The sequence below is a fragment of the Myripristis murdjan genome, chromosome 10 (assembly GCF_902150065.1).
Source record: "Myripristis murdjan chromosome 10, fMyrMur1.1, whole genome shotgun sequence".
Taxonomy (NCBI): domain Eukaryota; kingdom Metazoa; phylum Chordata; class Actinopteri; order Holocentriformes; family Holocentridae; genus Myripristis; species Myripristis murdjan.
Window position 1 is genome coordinate 34232343 of NC_043989.1, and position 20009 is coordinate 34252351.

Below are 20009 nucleotides of genomic sequence, written 5' to 3' on the forward strand. Positions count from 1 at the left end.
CCCTGCCATGCTATATGTATTTATATAATCAGTAACACAACTGAATCACCTTCTCCCATATTTCTTATGTACTTTTTTTTTTTTTTTATGAAGAACATCCTATAAGTTTTCATTTAAGTGAATGTTGTCTGTCTGCAGCTGAGCTACATCTGCTGCCATGGACCAGAGTAGCCACACCAACTCAGATCCAAAGAAGGATCCTGCTGCCATGGTAACTGAAGGACACAGCAGACCCAGTCTGGCCACAGGTGACTTAAAACACACATACATATACACACACTGCGCAGGTAATTACTGGATTCAATGTTTGTGAATGTTTTGGTGTTGGTGAATATTGATGCCAATTTCGAACTGTCCAGATTTTCCACCATTTTGAATTTCTCCACTGTGGTTTATTTGCTACACCCTCCTGGGAATTTCAGCACAAAACCTGGTGGAAAGCATATTTTGACTATCCTCCATGAAAATCATTTTCTATTTGTATTATTTATTTAGTCTTTATTTAGCCACAGAGGTCCTATTAAGATCTCTTCTTCCAGTTTGTCCTGATCAAGACATCAGCGAAAAGCTAAAAACTACACATTCAATCATTCATTCATTCATTTTCCAAACCACTTATCCATAAGCGTCGCTGGGGGGCTCATTGGGCGGAAACGAGGGGAACACCCTGGACAGGTCACTGATCCAGGGTTTGTAAAATGTCACACAGAATGGGCACTTTACTGTGCAGTAAAGTGCCCATTCTGTGCCCATTCTTCATTTTTTCAATTTTGAAGATAATCACACCAAAATGGTCTCAATTTGTAAAGTTTGCAAAATGAAGAATGGGCACAGAATGGGCACTTTACTGCACAGTAAAGTGCAGTAAAGCTCCAGGATGCTCTGGTGTTCTGTTGTTGTCATTTGTCCCAGTTTGTCCTTATCTCCCTGTGTCTGTCTCTTTGTCTCATTCTCTCTCCCCTTTGATTAATGATTGATTAATGTGTCAATTAATTTCTTTTTCTTTTTTTTTGTTTTTTGTTTTTAAATAATTTTCTAATTGTCTATTAATTTTCTGGTAAACTTTTTTACAACATTGGGGGACAAAAAACCCAGAACATGAAAAAAGAAGAGACATTCTAATTACAAGGAACTACGTTTATAATTTATGATATATTTGGCGCAGGCCCAATGGCGCTGGCTGTAGGTGCTGACTGTTTACTCTTCAGTCTCTCTCCCTGTCACTGATGCTGTTTGTCTTTCTCTCTCAGACTGGGAGGATTCCGAGGCTCTGCTGTCAGAGGAGGAGCAGGTTCGTCATTTCTTCAGTCTGAAACCCAAATGACAATGTAGTTTCTAACCTTATGACCAGGCTAATTAAATCGGTGGATTTAATTAATCCATTGTAAGGAAAAAGACACGCTTACAACACACCTTCAGCCCACTGTATCCATATTTTAAGTAATTTTGTGCCAGAAATGCCATATGTCTGCTGTTCAGAGTAGAATACAACTCATAAACTGTACTCAAGAGGCTAATTTGCCAATAATTCATTTGGGAATGGGACAAATATTGTCTTAAACCAGATGGAAGGCAGGACAGTTTTATCAAAACATATCTTCAGTAAACAATACAACACATCAAATTATTTCAGAGATTTTAACACTTCACTGGTTAATTCATCAATGCTGTATGCTTCCCCCATTGTTAGGGCAGGGAATGAACCCTATCTATCTATCTATCTATCTAATCAGTCTTAGTGTAACCATCACCTTTCCTCTAATGCGACCCTTCAAAATGTAACATCTCAGCATCTACTGTACTGATTGCCATGAAATTTCTTGGGAACATATTTTGACAAAGGGCCCTTGAGGTCAAAAGTTAGATGAATTAAAGTTATTTTTGGGAGCAAGTATTCAAGTGTGTAGGCTTTATTTTTCTTTATCATAGAACTTCCCAGTCTTCACCCTTGTGGTAAGCATCAAGTCCCAAAAAAAGAACAAGGCAGATCACGGCCTATTTTCAGAGCATTACATTAATAATACCTATCCTAAAGAAGTAATTTTAGTGCTCACTAATATTACCAAACTCTATCTTTTCTGTTTCAGATGCAACCCAGTGCAGAGACTGAAGATTTTTCATCCAGTGGTTTGACACATACATTACTTTTTACAGCACCAGATCATCATGTTGCACTCACTGTAGAGAACTGTAATGCTGTAGAATGCAGCATGTCCACCAAGCATTTCCTCTGTTAGTCAATAGCAGTTTTCAAATATTTATAGAAGATCCTGGTTGCTATTGCTATGTGTTCACTGAAGGCCCATTCAAAGAACAATATTCAACTTTTACTCAAAGTTGAAGTGTTCTTGAAACATACAGCACTTGATACACTGCAAAAATTATCTTGAGATGACTAAAGAGATAGTAAAACCAGATTAAGCCTGTTAAGTCTGTAGATTTGTCTGTGGCAGTGTCATCAATCTGATGACAATGTTCACTTTGTCCTAAGCATTGGTGTCTACATCTGCAGGTTCCTGGCCCCAGAGCTCCATCTCCCGGTCCCTGCAGCGGGCTGAAGCTTTGTTCAAAACAACTTTCAACCCCAGTTTGAAGTGGCTGCTCTGCAGCCGCAGTCGAGATGAAGAGGAAGAGGAAGAAGGGGGAAGCTTTGTTGCTGCTCATAACCTGGTGTCCCGTTCCTCTGCACGTCTTCTACGGTTGCAGCAAGGCATGCTGAGTGTGATGCCCCAGTGGCAGGTGGTTGGAGGACTGCAAGCAGAGTCGCCACAGGTGAGATCCAGGAGCTTTGGACAGAGGACTCGAGGGAAGTTGGCAGGTGGAAAGAAAAAGATAGAAATCAAAATCTGGCATAATATGAGACTCCTCCATTTAACCCTGTCCTCTGGTTTTATATGCCGTAGTAGGTAATGAAGTCTCCTACTATAATGCCTAACTTTGCCTTTCAATTTGAGTGTGAACTTGCAACCGAAGAGTGGTCTATCCTAGCAAGGTTAAAGTGGCTAGAGAAGGTGGAGGTCTCAGGGAGTACAATGGGATCATACCCACCTAATTAAAACACAAGGAGGAAAGTACAAATCTTTGTAGAAGTATGTTTGCTTTGTAGAGGTATTATTAGCTAAACAAGTGCTTGCACTCTGCGATGAACTGGCGACCTGTCCAGGGTGTTTTCTTGCCTTTGCCCTATGAGCACTGGGATTGGCTCAAGGCCCCCCACCCACGCGACCCTAGTGAGGATAAGCGGTTTATAAGATGAATGAATGAATGAAGTGCTTGCACTGTCTGGATTAACTGGGAATGGTTGCTTCATATGTGCAGTATTTATGTTACCAAGAGGTTAGCTGATTTTTTTTTTTTTCCCCACACGAATAGTTTAACAAATGCAACACATATTTCATGAGTTTCACTTTGGCATTTCCGGGTTATAGTAAGGGCTGTTTAGAGAGTCACCAGATGAGCTCAGGTCAACCTTTGTCCACACTTAATTTCTTGTGTCGCTGGCTTGGTCTACGGTCGCAGGTCCTCCAGCATGCTTTGCACAGCTAATTAGTTGTAGGAGTCATAGAAAATAGTTGTCAGTCAGTTTGTGGTCAGTGGGGCTTTATTGTCATGTATCATTCTAGGAGGAGGTTTTAACACAACATTGGACCCACACAGATGGTGCACCACTGACTATCACCAGCAAATGCAACCGTTCCTCATCCTTACTTAAACAGGATATCAGCATACCATCAGATTGTGGAACTCTATCTGTATCTGGGGACTAAAAAAAAGCAATAAGAACTGTTCATACTGCTCTCCTGATGATAAATCTTCCTCCCGTATAGACTACTTTTTGACCAATAACTTGATCAATAATAATAACATGACTGATCCTGGTATCCACATAATCACCATCTCTGATCAACCTCTGGCAGCTTCTATTAGACAATCTGATAATATTCATGTCTAAATATTTATCATAACATCAGGCTATAAGTGATGATATCCTATTATGCATTACAATCCCTCCATCATCATTTTTATTAGTCCACAATGTGATCAGTAATCACAGCAGAGTCTGCACAAATTCTGAGTATCTGCCCATACCTAATCTTATAATAGATTGTAAGGTTACAAAATCATAGTGTTTATGGTTGAAATAACCATGTTGCCTTGTGCTACACTCCTCGGTCAACTCCCCCCAACTCTGCCTTCTGCCCCGCTTATGGGTGTGCAAGAGTGCTCAGATGAATGTAATTAGTGAGTTTGAATACCCTTTGACTGACCTGTTACATTGTACCTTGAAGTGGAGCATTATTTAATGCATGTTATGCTGGGAAGTGGGGCCTAATATGTCCCAGTGTCATCAGTTTGCTGGCTGTTGGTCAGTCGGTCAGTCGCAGTTAGGTCCAGAGGGGTATATCTCAAAATCTATTTGGTAGATTGCCATGAGTTTTGTTTACAGCATTCATTGTTGCCGAGACTCTGCCACTACCCGCTACCCGCAAATTGCGGATTTAGGAACTTCCGCTATCCCTAAACGGTATCTTGCGCCACCCGCTACCCGCTATCCGTTATGCCGACTCCGCCATTTGTGCCTGGAGGTGTGTCCGTGGGCGTGTTTCATGCGCAATCCCTAAAGTTGCTATCTTGCGCACACACGGATAGCGGGTGGTCCGGACCACCCACTATCCGCTATCCCTAAAGTTTGGGCTGTTAGGAGAGCGCGCCCAGGCGGCTTCAATGCGCGCCCCGACGGAGCCTCGCCACGCACACGGTCGGACTGATACCGGGACACCGTCGGAATGGACTGAGTATATTACTCATATAGAGTGTTTAGAGGAAAGACTGTTTTAATTGGACACTTACGCCAGCACGTTTTATTGTTTTATCGTAAGCCAGCAGCTGTGCTATATTTTTATTTTTAATATTTTATTTGCCCAATCTACCTTGTCAATAAATTAGTTTACACATAGTTCCACCTCTGCCTCTTGTGTATCTGTGGTGTGGCCCGGGGATTTTACTCAATCAGTACAACCTTGTGACACGTCCACTTGGACACATGTGGCTCCACCTCCCGAATTAACTCGCCTATAATATAATATAATATAATATATAATATGTATTTATATTTAATGCTAACTTGCTTTAGCCTCAGTAGAAGCCCTGAGAAAATCTACCTCCCTCTCTCCATGGCGGGTTTAGGATTTAGGATTTAGGATAGCGCATCCTGCCCTTAAAGGCAATGGCACCTGGCACACTGATTGGTTTAACTGGCGTAACGCCCAAAACACGCCTATCCATAATATAGCGGGTAGCGGAGGTGTTTTGCGGATAGCAGGAGGTGCACAAGATAGCAACATTTACGGGGGAACGCCTCTTCCTAAATCCTAAGGGCCCTATCTTGCGCCAGACTCCCTAAACCCGCTATTTGCGGATTTGGGATTTAGGAAGAGGCGTTCCCCCGTAAAAGTTGCTATCTTGTGCACCTCCCGCTATCCGCAAAACACTTGCGCTACCCGCTATATTATATATAGGCGTGTTTTGGGCGTTACGCCAGTTAAACCAATCAGTGTGCCAGGTGCCATTGCCTTTAAGGGCAGGATGCGCTATCCTAAATCCTAAATCCTAAACCCGCCATGGAGAGAGGGAGGTAGATTTTCTCAGGGCTTCTACTGAGGCTAAAGCAAGGTGGCTTTATATACATATGATATATTATATTATAGGCGAGTTAATTCGGGAGATGGAGCCACATGTGTCCAAGTGGACGTGTCACAAGGTTGTACTGATTGAGTAAAATCCCCGGGTCACACCACACACACACAAGAGGCAGAGGTGGAACTATGTGTAAACTAATTTATTGACAAGGTAGATTGGGCAAATAAAATATTAAAATAATAATAAAAATATAGCACAGCTGCTGGCTTATGATAAAACGATAAAACGTGCTGGCGTAAGTGTCCAATTAAAACAGTCTTTCCTCTAAACAGTCTAGGCTATATGAGTAATATACTCAGTCCATTCCGGCGGCGTCCCGGTATCAGTCCGACCGTGTGCGTGGTGAGGCTCCGTCGGGGCGCGCATTGAAGCCGCCTGGGCGCGCTCTCGTAACAGCCCAAACTTTAGGGAAATCCCTAAAGGGAAATCCCTATCCCTAAAGTGTGTGCGCAAGATAGCAACTTTAGGGATAGCGCATGAAACACGCCCACGGACACACCTCCAGGCGCAAATGACGGAGTCGGCATAAGGATAGCGGGTAGCGGGTGGCGCAAGATACCGTTTAGGGATAGCGGAAGCTCCTAAATCCGCAGTTTGCGGGTAGCGGGTAGTGGCAGCGGATAGCGGGTGGCACAAGATAGGGCCCTAAATCCGCAAATAACGGGTTTAGGGAGTCTGGCGCAAGATAGGGCCCTAGATGTTGAGCATGCTTACACAAAGGACATGAGTTAACCAGGCAGTCCTTCAATGTGGCCTGGGGCACATCTGTTTACACTTAAAATGCTAGGTGGAAAAAAGTATTCCAGGCCATCTCCAAATGTGGCCTGAGCAATTGAATCCCAAGATGCATTGAGGATGCATTGAGTGCATTTATGCCTCTACTTATAGGTGGTCAGATCACCCAGGGCACATGTAAATGCAAGATGGAAACAGGGCCAAAGTGTGTAGCCCTAAAAGGACTATACCAGTGATTTTGAGCGTTTGGCCCATTTACTATAATTTATCCATATTTTAAATTTTAATCCATTTGTAATCATATGGCAGTACTAAAAATTTCACAACATAATCATAATTTAAAAAATTCAAATTTTGATTTTTGGTTGGAACACTCACCCCATAATGTTCTTCTGTTAGCTTCTGGGCTAAAAAAAAAATCATTCGCCATTCATAAACCACAGAACTCATAATAGCTGTGTAAAGCAAACATTTTCCCGGGAACTATTTTCCAGGAGAGACTTTCAAGTCATGAAAGCATTCAGCACTGCTGCTTTTAGGAAAACTAAGGTGGATGATTTTATTACAGTGATGGAATACTGGTGGAGGAAAAAAATTGAAATTTTTTAAAATAGAATCCAGCAGCTGGATAAAACGTAGGAAAAATTATAGAAGAGTTCTAACATACGACTGCGAAATGTGAAGCATATGTATTTTGTAAACATCGCAGAAAAAGTAAGGAAATTTGTGTTTGGTAGATTATTTCTTTGTTGTAACAATGATTCTCGGCAATAAATCTTATACCGTTGGAAAGCCTGTTTATTTCCCTTTTAAATGGTGCCACATTTGTAAGGAACATGCATTTGTGGGATGAGCAGCAGAGCTGAGTATGTTGGTTGTGCCCGTGAAAAATTTGCCAGATCTTCACTGCCAATGCCTAACAGCTTATTCTGCCATTGACTCTTGTTTGGTGTTTGGTGGATTGGATGATTGAAGTTTGAAGAAACAAGACATATTGGCAATTTAACAATTTATTCATTTAACAAACAGGAGCCTCAGTAGCGTGTGGAAGAACCATACACAGCCACAACAGTCTGACCCCTCCTCCTTCATGCTGGTCGCCAGCCTGGTCACACACTGCTGTGGGATGGCATCCCATCTTCAGCCAGCATTTGTTGCAAGTCAGCCAACGTGGTTGTGTTGGTCACTCTGGCACGAACAGCAGGCCCAAGCTGATCCCACAAGTGTTCAATGGAGTTGAGGTCAGGACTGCTGGCAAGGCCATTCCATCCTCTCCACTCCCAAATTCTGGAGGTAGTCTCTGATAAACCCCGCTCTGTGGGGGCAAGCGTTGTCATCTTGGAGGATACCAGGTACAAGGTACCAGAACAGGTACCAGAAGCTCAAAACAGTCAATAGCAACAGCAAAATAAGCTGTTTGGCACTGGCAGAGAAGATCTGGCAAATTTTTCATGGGCGCAACCCACATACTCAGCTCTGCTGCTCATCCCACAAATGCATGTTCCTTACAAATGTGGCACCATTTAAAAGGGAAATAAACAGGCTTTCCAACAGTATAAGATTTATTGCCAAAAAGTATTGTTACAACAAAGAAATAATCTACCAAACACAAATTTCCTTACTTTTTAGTAAGGATGTTTAGATATTAGATAAACACGCAAAGTTAATGTTATGCTCCTTTAATCGGACTAGGAGTATGTGTCAGCCCTGTCTCTCTCACCAGCAGGTTTGTGTTAAAGACGTATCAACAGAGAGTGCTGTCCTCTACCAGCTCTCTTGCAGCACACTGCAGAGGCATTATGGTGCTCTGTGGAAGCTCCTGGAACAGCGATCCAAGCTGCTTCTCATACATGAGTACACCAGAAGGGCCCGCTCAGCAGCAGCATATGTATCCACAGTGAACAAACTTCTGGAAGGAAAACTGAAAAAAACAGACTTGAACCAGAACCAAGTAAGACTAAACTATAAGATTTTCTGAACAAGTTAAAGACAAGATAAGATATTGTTAGCGTATTCATAGGAATACAAGATTTATTCATTCAGAATCAACTGTTTACAACTTTTACAATGGCACACTTGTAGTAAAGATATGGTTTTAACTGTAAAATTGAATTAAAAGTGACTGTCACTGTCATAATGGTTTCAAATGAAAAACTAAAATCTAAGTGTACTGCATCATGTTGGACAATCACAATTTAAATTGACATTGTCACAGTCATTTAAAATAAGTGAAAATTAACACTGTTAATAGAAGTGCCTATTGAGAAACACTAGTGTTTCCTCTCCTTTACAGACTCAAGCCTTTTGGACTTCATTCAGAGGACCACTGAGTCAGGACCTGCGTATCCATCTAAACCACTGGTTCTGTCTGTCCTCCAAGGCTCGATCAGACTGCTATCTGAGACCCATTCTGGCTCAGCAGACCAGCTTGCTGGTAGAAATTAGGCAGACTCTAGATTTACTAAGTCTGCAGGCACTGATTTTGATGGAACATAGTGTGTATGCTGTTCTGTCTGGTCTTGCACAAATCGAATTACAATCCTTTCCAAGAGAGATCATGGAGGACATTTTAGTTGGTACTGAACTGTATAACCAAGCAGTAGAAGAACAGAGAACACAACACACACTCACCCAGTGGAGGACTTTGGTATTACAGCAAGCAGATTGTTTCTGGCTACCTTGTCATCCTCCAAACAACAGGGTGTGTCAACCTGTTGGCTTCCCAGTGAAAGAGCAGTTGAAAATATTAGCAATCCATCATGGAGAGATGGCAGCCAGACAACTTCACCACTGGGCCTCTGAGCAGAGTTGCCGTTGTTATGAGGTTCATCTTGTTTGTAACGCCCACTTCAGCTGTAAGGTCCACCCACATCCTGAAGTCCCCCTTACAAAGGGGGCCCAGCTCCCCTGTAGGGCCTCCACGCTTAGAGCTTGTAGACATGAATGGACCTGGGACCAGCTGCAACATACCTACCCTCTCCTTCATTCAGCCTCATATACGTCTCCACATATTTCTCAGCATACATTTCCATGTGGTCACAACCCTGACACTAATTTGGACACACTTAGCTTAGAAAACCACCTTCCTGTTTTAGCCCAGTCCAGTTCTGTCCAGTTCAGACGAGAGCACCCTATCAAAGCCCAAACAAGGATTAGCTCCCTGAGTCAATGTCAAACCTGTATCTCTCAGACTGCTCTTAACCAGACAAGGCCAAGTGTAGAGTGTCTAAGTCAGACCAATTTAGTATGCTGTAGTCCAGTCTGCCCCAATCTTGAAAGTTCTAAACTGTTCCAAGCAATTGTATCTCTTTCCACAAGCGACATCCATCCCTCAGCTCTCCCTGTTTCAGGGTTTTGCCAGAAGGATCAGTCCTCAGTAGAACTGCTGTTTCAGGTGCTGGTTTCTTCCAGTGACGTGCTGGCTCCACTGGTACCACAAACACCAACACCAGAAGCCCTGCTTCCCACAACTGAGTCCCTGTTGACAAGTGTAATGACAACAATTACAACTGAACCAAATGAAAAGACTTCACTCATTTCACAAGGAGCCAGAACTGATAGTATGACTCCAATCAGATTTGGAACTGATTCAGCGATATTGAACAATGTAAAAACAGAACCAACGATGGGCCAGAACTTGGAGAAAGTTCTGCAGGAATGGACAGAACTGAAAATAATAACCCGGCCAGAACCCACTCCCAGGTATCACAAGCCACTGACTTTGATATATGAAATTAGATATAGAAATCACTGGGTAATTCGCAATATGATAATATCGTCATATTTTACCCATGATAGTAATGGTATCACAATCCAGTCAGTTCTGCGATGTGCAGTATATTGGAAGATAATCAGCTACAATACATCATGATATCTGTCACTGAAAAAGAAAAACAACCTGAAAAAGGCAAAATCATTTATCATTTAGTAGGAATCAATCATATTTTTCCGTATTTTAATATGCATATCGACTGCAACATGCATGCAACATGTTGGAACAGTTCCAGTCAAAATACCTGAAGACAGGGAACAAATATGCTTCACAGTAACTCAGATTTTCTATCTGCAAATTAAGTTGAAAAGCTATAAGTTTATTCATAGCGTCCCACAAAAGGAAGTAGCATGATATATTGCATTATCAATTAATTATTCAACCCCTATAAAAAATAGATGAGTTTCATTGAATTTTGTTCATCAGTTTAATTATTCCCCCTCACTTCAGCACTCACTGATTCTTGGGAATTTGGATAAAACAGGTTTTAATTTTGAAAAAAAAAAAGTGTTAAATTATAAAATCTGAAGGTATATCATTATAGGCCAAGGTCTTGGCTGTTCAGCAATGTACCGGTGCAACCTCCTCATTTTGCATTTTTTTTATAAAATAGGTTTTTCCAGTAATTAGGCTTCTTTGTTTTTGTCAACAGTCACCGTAATGTTTTTTTTTTATTATTTGAAAAACATATTTTTGTATTAAAAGAGACTATTACTTCAGTAACTCCACAGCACCAAAGAGACATATTGTACGTATATTCATTTAAAACCAATATAACTGCCTCTGACGGTGGTGACACTAATCTGACGGTGGTGACAGTGGCCTCATTACAACATACATTTCCAAAATTTATACCACTCAAGTCAATGGCTTCTTGCTTAACAACTTTATTTAACTATTTGGTACAAAAAAATAACAATCCTGAGCACTGTTATAAGCATTTTTCAGACTTCAGTCATCACCGTCAGACAGAAAACCTGACGGTGGTGACGTCTGACGGTGGTGACAAAAACTTACTCTTTCACATGATGAGTTGTTCACATTAGCCAGCTTGTTTTCGCCCTGTTGCTACCTGCATCAGACCTCTTCTTAAAAAGTATACATTTATTCCATAATCTAATTTGATATTTTTTATACAGAAGTGACGGTGTTGACAATTTATGCTTGTGACAGTAGCAGTGTCCCAAAATATGAAGAGATTTAAGAGAAAATAGAAAACTTCCAGGAGCCTGAGCGGTCTTGAAGCATGCAGTAGAGCTGAAGGTTTGAAAAGGGGTCCTCAGGAATGTAATTGACCTTGTAGTTTTTTTATTATTATTTTTTAAATAAATATATGACGGTGGTGACAAATATGTGGGACACATTTTGAGCAACCACAAAATAATAAATATTGTTCAAAACTCATTGTTTGTAGTTTTTAATACATATTATGATGTACTCTTTCATGTTGTAAAGATATTATTCAATGAAATTATTACTTTTTGTTGTTTTAATCAAGTTGAAATGATTATCTCCTATCTGAGGACAACTGGTTTTGTAGGCCATGAGCCAACATATAATCATTAAATTAATACAAATTAAAAATAAACCTATAAAAGAACCTTACAAATGTGCAAAGGACCCCCTGATTATGCCCTTGATTCTTTTTATTCATTAAAATGTAAATTTCCAGCAGAAATAGCATTTTTCTTAGTGGGACGTGATTTATCCAAATTCTCAAGAATCAGTGCACTTAGAATCGTCTAGCCCTGATTTCTCAATTACTTAATCTTTGAATCATATGCTACAGCTGTGGAAAGGAAAACTAAAAGGTGGCAGTAGTAATTTTTTCAAGTTATTAACTAAAGTTAAATTATTACCAGAATCAAATTATTCTGCAGAGCTTAAAACAACATATGCCTTTATATGTTTAATAATTTTATTTTCTATACAATCAATTAATCAATCAAGAGGGAACCACACTTTAATTTCATTATTCAACCTGTTGTATAATGACAAATAAACTTCCTTGTATCCTTGTATGTTCTTGAGCTCAATGTAAGTTTATATTATAACACTCCAGTTCCATGTATATTGCTTTCAGGAACAGCTCTCAAAAACATTGTAAAACTCATAACTAAGTTGCAAACATGACTCAATGAGTGTCACATAAGGAAGCAATGGTCATACTAAACTCTGATGTAGGGAAGTCCTCTCTATTCACAAAATCTCTCTCATGTGGTGCTGGTCCTAATGGAGACTTGATAGGGACTTCAAACAATCCACAGCTCCAGTGACATTTTTGGAATTCCATCAGATAGATTAAGCTACACTTACGTAAGTGGGCTAACCCCATCTTGAATGGAAAGCAAAGGTCATGGAATGTTAAATAAATTTTACTATAACTGTGATTTCATAAAATCCTTCTTAAACAACATGCATCCTTGCATGACCAGGGAAAATGGCAAACATGTTGAGATATTTATTTTTCAGCCAAGTACACTCTTACGGGACATCACACAGCTGGCTTGGTCAGATCCAGCACATCACCAGCTGTCTACAAAAATGTCCCAGTAGCATAAAGAGAGCAAAACACAATGCTTTGTGCATTGTGTTTTGCTCTCAGTGCATGGTTCTGGTTTGTTGCGTTTTTGATGTGAGAATTCAATGGATTTTTCTGATACATAATCCCTTCTCAGCTAAATTTGTTCCTCTTGTATCTTAAAGTGTCACAATTAGCCAAAGGATCTTGACAATCTCTCTACCGACGTTCTCTCTTGAAAACCTGTCTAATAAAAATAACACCTTCATCTATTAGCATATCCCAGTCATGGAGTCATTTCTGGAAATAAATTAACAGATTTATTACACTGAAATAAGCATGACAGTTTGGCTAACTGTGACAAATCCTGCAAATTTGTATGTTTCAGTTTAAGGAGCGGGTTTCAACCTAACAAATTTGACAAAATTTTAACATTGATTTCAAAGAACCAAAAACCCCAGGATTACGTGAAACTGTCCACAAACTAACTCAGCTAACTCAGTGATCTATGTATAATGAATATGGCCGTGGTTATGGTTATCTTGGACCAAGCAACTGAAATGCAGAGTGGACATAAATATGCTGGTTTTGTATGTGTTCTGCAGGTCAAGTGGTGGGAATGACACAGAGCCAGAGCAAGAGGAGGTGGAGGGGAAAGAAGACTTGCCAGCAGAGCAAGAGTTTCTTCGTCAGCCTCGCTCAGTGCAGTGGTTGGACCTGGGCCAGTCGTTAGCCTGTGCAGATCTGTTTGAACAGTACCGAAGCATGCTGTGGACTCACTGCAGCCATGCACTATGGCTGTGGCTCCACTTACCATCAACAGGCAATACTGCAGGAAGCATCAACTTATGGCATAACCACATGAGATTCCGCCTCATGCACAGGCTTAGTCAGGCCTCTAAGACAGGTATGAAGCAATAACCTGTCAGACCTGGTCAAAAACAACTCATCAAAATGCAGTACCTTAGTACCTAGGCATCTGTGTCATAGCTACGTACAACTATACTGATTGTACTGTGTAGTAATGTTGAAATATAGTTATTTAAACCCTAAGCCACTGAAAAGATTTCATTCATACAGATCTGAAACAGTCTGTTAATTTTCAGGGTCTACATGTGCAGCAGGCCTAATCAGAGGCACATCAAAATAATACACACATATATGTGACATCTGCTTTACTACTGTAATTGCAATGTCTAATTTGTTAACAGAACATCACTTTTTCCTTTGCATATTCTGGAGCCTTAGAGAATGCAGTCTGTTAAGTATACACATATACCCATTTGTCAGAATACACATGAAAAAATAGGACATATTAAATTCTAATGGGTTTATATAATAAATTTGTACCACTCATTAGGTAAAATCACAAGATGAATCCTGCCGAATACTTTAATATCTTAGTTTGAAAGCCCAGATATAATATTTTGTAGAGGAGCGGTGATGTCCACCAGTTTCTTTCAAGCATTGTCAGATAGTAAAACCAATCTTTGGATACCTCCTAAATTTTACAATGTGAATTTGATCATTCAAGGAAAACTAAGGAGGCGGCTATGAAAATAACAGTGACTCCAAACATAATATTCACATTATAAGGTGTCTCTATTTTCAAGTGAGAGATTAAAAATAACCAAATGTTCAAGTCTTTATTGATTTTCTTGAACAGTTAAGAAAGAAAAGTCATTTTTAATAGTGGATGAGGGGTAGGGATGGGATTCGAGAACCGGTTCTTGTTAAGAACCGGTTCTCAATGGTCCGAATCCTCGGACTCATTTGCCGAAGTGCTTAACGATTCCGCTATCGAGTCCGCTGCACATGCGCGATGACGTCATATGCACGCTGCGTTGCTATAGAGACAGCACGGCGTCGAGGCAGAGAAGTTGGTTATACTTCACGTGGAAAGACGACAACAGAGCCACTTGAAATACTTGCAAAACTTCTGTTTCGACAAAGGGAGGAAGTATTAGCAGCAGAAACATTTGTCCACACAGCAGGCAGTTACTTTGCAGGAATGTCACGTTTTCGATATGCTCCGGAGTGACGCTAACGTTAATGAATCTCAACCAAGCAGCAACAGGAGCCTGGCTAAAGCTTGCGTAGCTGAAGCTAGCGCAGCTAAAGCTAGCATTGTCTAGTAACATGTTAAACTGTTTGTTTAAAGTTATTTAAAATGTATTTATTTGTACATACTATACGCTGTAGGGCTGGGTATCGGTACTCAATACCTTTTAAGCTATTGACTGAAATACAAGGACACAAGGAAGTTTATTTGTCATTATACAACAGGTTGTATAGTGAAATTAAAATGTGGTTCCCTCTTGATTGATTAATTGATTGATTGTATAGAAAATAGAATTATTAAGCCTGGAGGAGTTCAGATGGTGCATTTAGTAGTCTCACAGCCTGAGGGAAGAAGCTGCTCTGTAGTCTGGTGGTATGGCAGCGGATACTTCTGTATCTTTTGCCTGACGGCAGCAGGGTGAACAGGCTGTGGCTGTGGTGGGTGTTGTCTTTTAGGATCCTTTTGGCTCTGCGCAGGCACCTCACCTCCCCAATATCACTGAGGCTTGGTAGATGGGTGCCAGTGATGTTTTGGGCAGTTTTAATCACTCGTTGCAGAGTCTTCCTGTCCTGGGCCGTGCACATCCCATGCCAGTTTGTGATGTTTCCAGTCAGGATGCTTTCAATTGCTCCTTTGTAGAAGCTGACAAGAACTTGGCATGGGAATTTTGCTTTCTTAAGTTTCCTTAAGAAATACAGCCGTTTCTGAGCTTTTTTAACCAGGGCAGTGATATGTGAAGTCCATGTCAGGTTCTCTGTTATGTTGATTCCCAGGAGCTTAAGGGCGTTTTCACACCTATCTCGTTTGGTCCGGACTTTCGGACTTTTCAGTTTGATCCGAACCTAAATTACAGGTGTGAATGGTGCCGCGGACCACAGTCCGCACCAAAGGACCAAAATTTGGTCCGACCAAAAGAGGTGGTCTCGGTCCGGACCAAACGAACCATGGTTCGGACCTTCTGCAGTGTGAAAACAACTGATTGTATAGTTCGGACCTTCGTATCAATGACAGGAAGTTTTTTTCTTCTGCTGCTCTCGATTTAATCACGGTACAGGAAGTTACATCACACTAACCAGCTGGTTACCATGGTTATGCATCTCCGATGGCATGCTAACTTTAGCTGCTAACGTTAAACGTTGCTGTGACACACAAGGCACAACGTTAGTCGACTCGTGTCCGTTATTATGCTGAATGAAAAGTGTTGCATGGTAAAATGTATAGCACTATAAAGACAAGTTAATACATCACTACTGACAGCTCATCTTTTTAAAAAATGTTCCCACACTCACCTTCTCTCCAGAATAGACATTGCCATAACTCGCAGGACTGTATGCCGTTTTCTCCTCCTCTCGATAAAGTTTTCCCATGATGAGGAGGCTCATCTTGCGAATAGCAATTACTCTGATGTATTGCTCATTAACTTGATGCTGCTGGTAGCAATATACCAACAAAAGTATTAGAACGGGAAAAAGATGGCTCGCTCCAGTGCCAGCTTTACCTATGTCGCCGGCGACTCTACCTATGACGCCGATAAAATCCTGCCTGTATCCCGCTGGTAAACAACCGCTGCCGGTGCCCTCCGGCCGCTAGCGGCGTCCCTCCAACAGATGGCGCCCTAGGCAACTGCCTATACCGCCTATGCCAAAAGCCGGCTCTGGCTCGTTCATTTTCTGTAAACAGGAAGTAATATTGATGTTAGATGCCGGCCGGCCAGCCCAACAACTCAGCGTAACCAAAGCAAAATGAGCCGCGGAAGTGCATGGGGAGTTGATGCGTCCTCTAATGAGAAGAATAAATTTCCCCTGTATGTTTGTCTTGTAAAGTCCGTTACTCTATTTGCAGTGTGAAACCAAACCAACCGGACCAAATGTATTACAATGTAACAGAATCACGGAGTTTGGTTCGGACCTTGGTTCAGACTTTCAGGTGTGAAAACGCCCTGAAACTGCTCACTTGTTCCACCTCAGCTCCATTGATGTAGACAGTGTAGTGTGTCTTTGCCTCCTTTTTTCGAAAATCAACCATCAGCTCTTTGGTTTTGCTAACGTTGAGCAGTAGGTTGTTTTCTGTGCACCATTCTGCAAGATGGTTGATTTCGTCCCGATATGAAAACTCATCATTGTTGGAAATCCGGCCGATGATGGTGGTGTCATCCGCAAACTTCACAATAGAGTTCTCTCCATGTCGGGGGTTGCAGTCGTGGGTGTACAGTGTGAACAGGAGGGGGCTGAGCACACAGCCCTGGGGCGCTCTGGTGTTGAGCACTAGAGTGGAGGAGGAGAGACTGCCAATCCGAACTGACTGGGGTCAGTTTGTGAGGAAGTCCAGTATCCAGTTGCAGAGGGTGGTACTGATGGGCAGAGTGTTCAGTTTTCCAATCAGCTTCATGGGGGAGATTGTGTTGAAAGCTGAGCTGAAAGTCAACAAACAGCATTCTGATGTAGGTGCTGCTTGTCTCCAGGTGAGTGAAGACTGAGTGGAGAGCAGTGGAGATGGCATCCTCTGTGGATCTGTTGGTTCTGAATGCAAACTGCTGAGGGTCCAGACTGGCAGGGATGTTGTTCTTTATGTGCTGGAGAACCAGTTTCTCAAAGCACTTCATCAGGATGGGGGTGAGTGCCACAGGGCGGTAGTCATTTAGATTAGACACTGCAGACTTTTTAGGCACAGGGATGATGGTGGCTGTCTTGAAGCAGGTGGGAACACTCTCCTGTGACAGCGATATGTTGAAAATGTCAGTAATGACATCTACTAGCTGGTTGGCACATGTTTTTAGTACATGGCCAGGGATGTTGTCAGGCCCAGCAGCTTTACTCATATTCACTTTCAGCAGGACTTTCCTCACATCCACTGTGGATAGTGACAGTGGCCGGTCCTCTGGAGGCGGAGTAGACTTTACAGCTGACTCCCTGTTGAGGAGGTCAAAGCGAGCATAAAATGTGTTTAGCTCGTCTGGTAATGTGGCCTCACACATGATGGGAGCGCTCCTGCTTTTGTAGCCTGTCACACTTTTGACCGCCTGCCACATGTCTTTGCTGTTGTTGGTGTTGAGGTCTCTCTCCAGTCTCTGCTGATACCTTCGCTTTGCCTCCTTGATGCCAGCTTACAGTTTTGCTCTGGCAGTGTTTTAGGCTTCTTTGTCACCTGACTTAAAGGCAGCTTTTTTGGCTCTACATAGAGCTCTCACCTCTCCATTCATCCCAGCTTTCTCATTAGGGAATGATTTAACTGTCCTTATTTTTACCACATCATCAGCACATTTGCTGATGTATGATGTCACTGATGATGTGTATTCTTCAAGTTCAATATGGTTCTCCTGGGTAGCAGCATCCCTGAACATCTGCCAGTCCGTGCATTCAAACCAGTCCTGTAGAGCCGCTGCAGCTTCATCTGTCCACACTTTAACTGTTTTTACAGTTGGTTTGACCCTTTTTGTCAGCTGGATGTAAGTAGGCAGGAGAAGCAGGGAGATGTGGTCTGACTGGCCAAAATGAGGACGAGGGAGGGCTCTGTAGCTGCCAGGAACATTGGTGTAGACATGGTCCAGTGTGTTGTTTCCTCTGGTGGAGATGTGGACATGCTGGTGGAATCTTGGCCGAACAGTTCTGAGGTCTGTTTGATTAAAATCCCCAGCAACAGTAATAACAGCATCTGGCTGTTTTGTCATGTGACTGCTGATAACCTCATACAATTCCTGGAGTGCATTTTTTGAATTTGCATCCGGTGGAATGTAAACAGCAGTAACAAACACACCGGTGAATTCTCTAGGCAGGTAATATGGCCGACATCTCAGCAGTAAAAACTCAACATCAGGTGAACATTTTCCATCCACTCTGACTGCACCTGAGCACCAAGCATCATTGATGTAAACACAGAGTCCGCCCCCTCTCGTCTTACCGGAGTCTTGAGTTCTGTCTGCCCGGAACAGGCTCCACCCGTCCAGTGCTAACGCCTCATCCGGTATGTTGTTATGGAGCCACGTCTCTGTAAGGATGAGAGCACTGCAGTTCCTGATCTCTCCCTGCTGGTGTGAAAGGAAAATACACATTTTAGGCAGCTCAGACTTCCTGATTGATTTAGACTTGCTAATTGACGGAATCTTCAGTCGTCTGGCCTGGGCCCATCCTGTCGTCTGACCCTGGCCTTTAATCCTGTGGGTGTGAACACGAACACTTATCATGTCTTCGGAACCGCTCCCTACCTGATCACCGCCTCACAATACCTTGATCACACGCTACCCGATCACTGCCTTACAATACTTTGATCACTGCCTTACAATACCTTCCCTCAACTTTTGTTCTCTGCCTATTTACATACCGTCTGTACTCATTGTATAAAGGTCCTCCCCTGACATTGCTCATGGTCAGCTCACCGTACCAGATGCCCTCTGTGTAGGTCAGTTCACCAGTGTGCCGGTATACTTCAATAAACTCACACCATTACAGTAAACTCCTAGATTGGACTACAGTCTGGGTCAGCCTGAGCCTTATCTCATCCATTTTATTTTCCTGCGACTGGACATTTGCCAGGAGTAGGCTAGGTAGTGGGACAGCCTTGGGTCCAAGCCTTCTTAGCTTAAGTCTTACCCCGGCTCGTTTCCCTCTCTTCCTGGGTCGACCGCACCGCTTGCGATGACGTCTGATCCGAATGTTTTGGTCGTCAGATCTTGAGATGCCGACAGCAGATGTTGTCTCAAGGTCCGCGGCACTCAATGCAATTTTTGCACTTCCTCTTCTGATATTGACGAGTGTATTACTGTCATAAGTAATACACCCACAAGTGATACGATTCTCAGCAATAAAAACGGGAGAATCGCTGCTCTTTTTGCTGAAATTGAGGGAGCCACCAGCTGCTGCATGCATATCACCGTTGCCATGGTAAATAATAATAATAGTAATAATAATAATGATAATAAATAAAATAATAATAAAATAACCCAGAACCAGGTAGTATCAGAACTTCTCCAGTCAAATGCTCCTTGCATCTGATCCTTCTGTACCCAGATTGAGAAAAAAAGATTTGTTTTGTACAGTTTTGTACAGTTATTTAATAAATACTTCAGTAATTTGAACACTCAAATGTAGTTGTGTAAAAGTCATTTGGATGGACAGGAGTGGTGGCATTTTAACAACACAATGATATAAAAGAACGTTAATACAAATAAACCCATTTGCACTTTTTTTTCTTCCTCTTGCCCAGTGAGATTTGATAAGAGAATC

At 42.0% G+C, this 20009-nt stretch overlaps 1 protein-coding gene across 6 annotated transcripts in view; it reads left to right on the forward strand.

The window, feature by feature from the left end:
• Positions 1–20009, forward strand: part of ccdc142 (coiled-coil domain containing 142) — a 107728-nt gene that overhangs the window by 19524 nt on the left and 68195 nt on the right. For 5 of the 6 annotated variants that reach the window (XM_030061554.1, XM_030061553.1, XM_030061555.1 and 2 more), the window contains exons 2-8: positions 139–248; positions 1251–1291; positions 2088–2127; positions 2513–2772; positions 8159–8386; positions 8729–10137; positions 13334–13635. In XM_030061554.1, the coding sequence (XP_029917414.1) occupies positions 158–248; positions 1251–1291; positions 2088–2127; positions 2513–2772; positions 8159–8386; positions 8729–10137; positions 13334–13635 (2371 nt within the window). In that variant the 5' untranslated portion in view covers positions 139–157. The remainder of the gene's footprint in view (positions 1–138; positions 249–1250; positions 1292–2087; positions 2128–2512; positions 2773–8158; positions 8387–8728; positions 10138–13333; positions 13636–20009) is intronic. The other variant, XM_030061556.1, reaches the window with a different exon arrangement.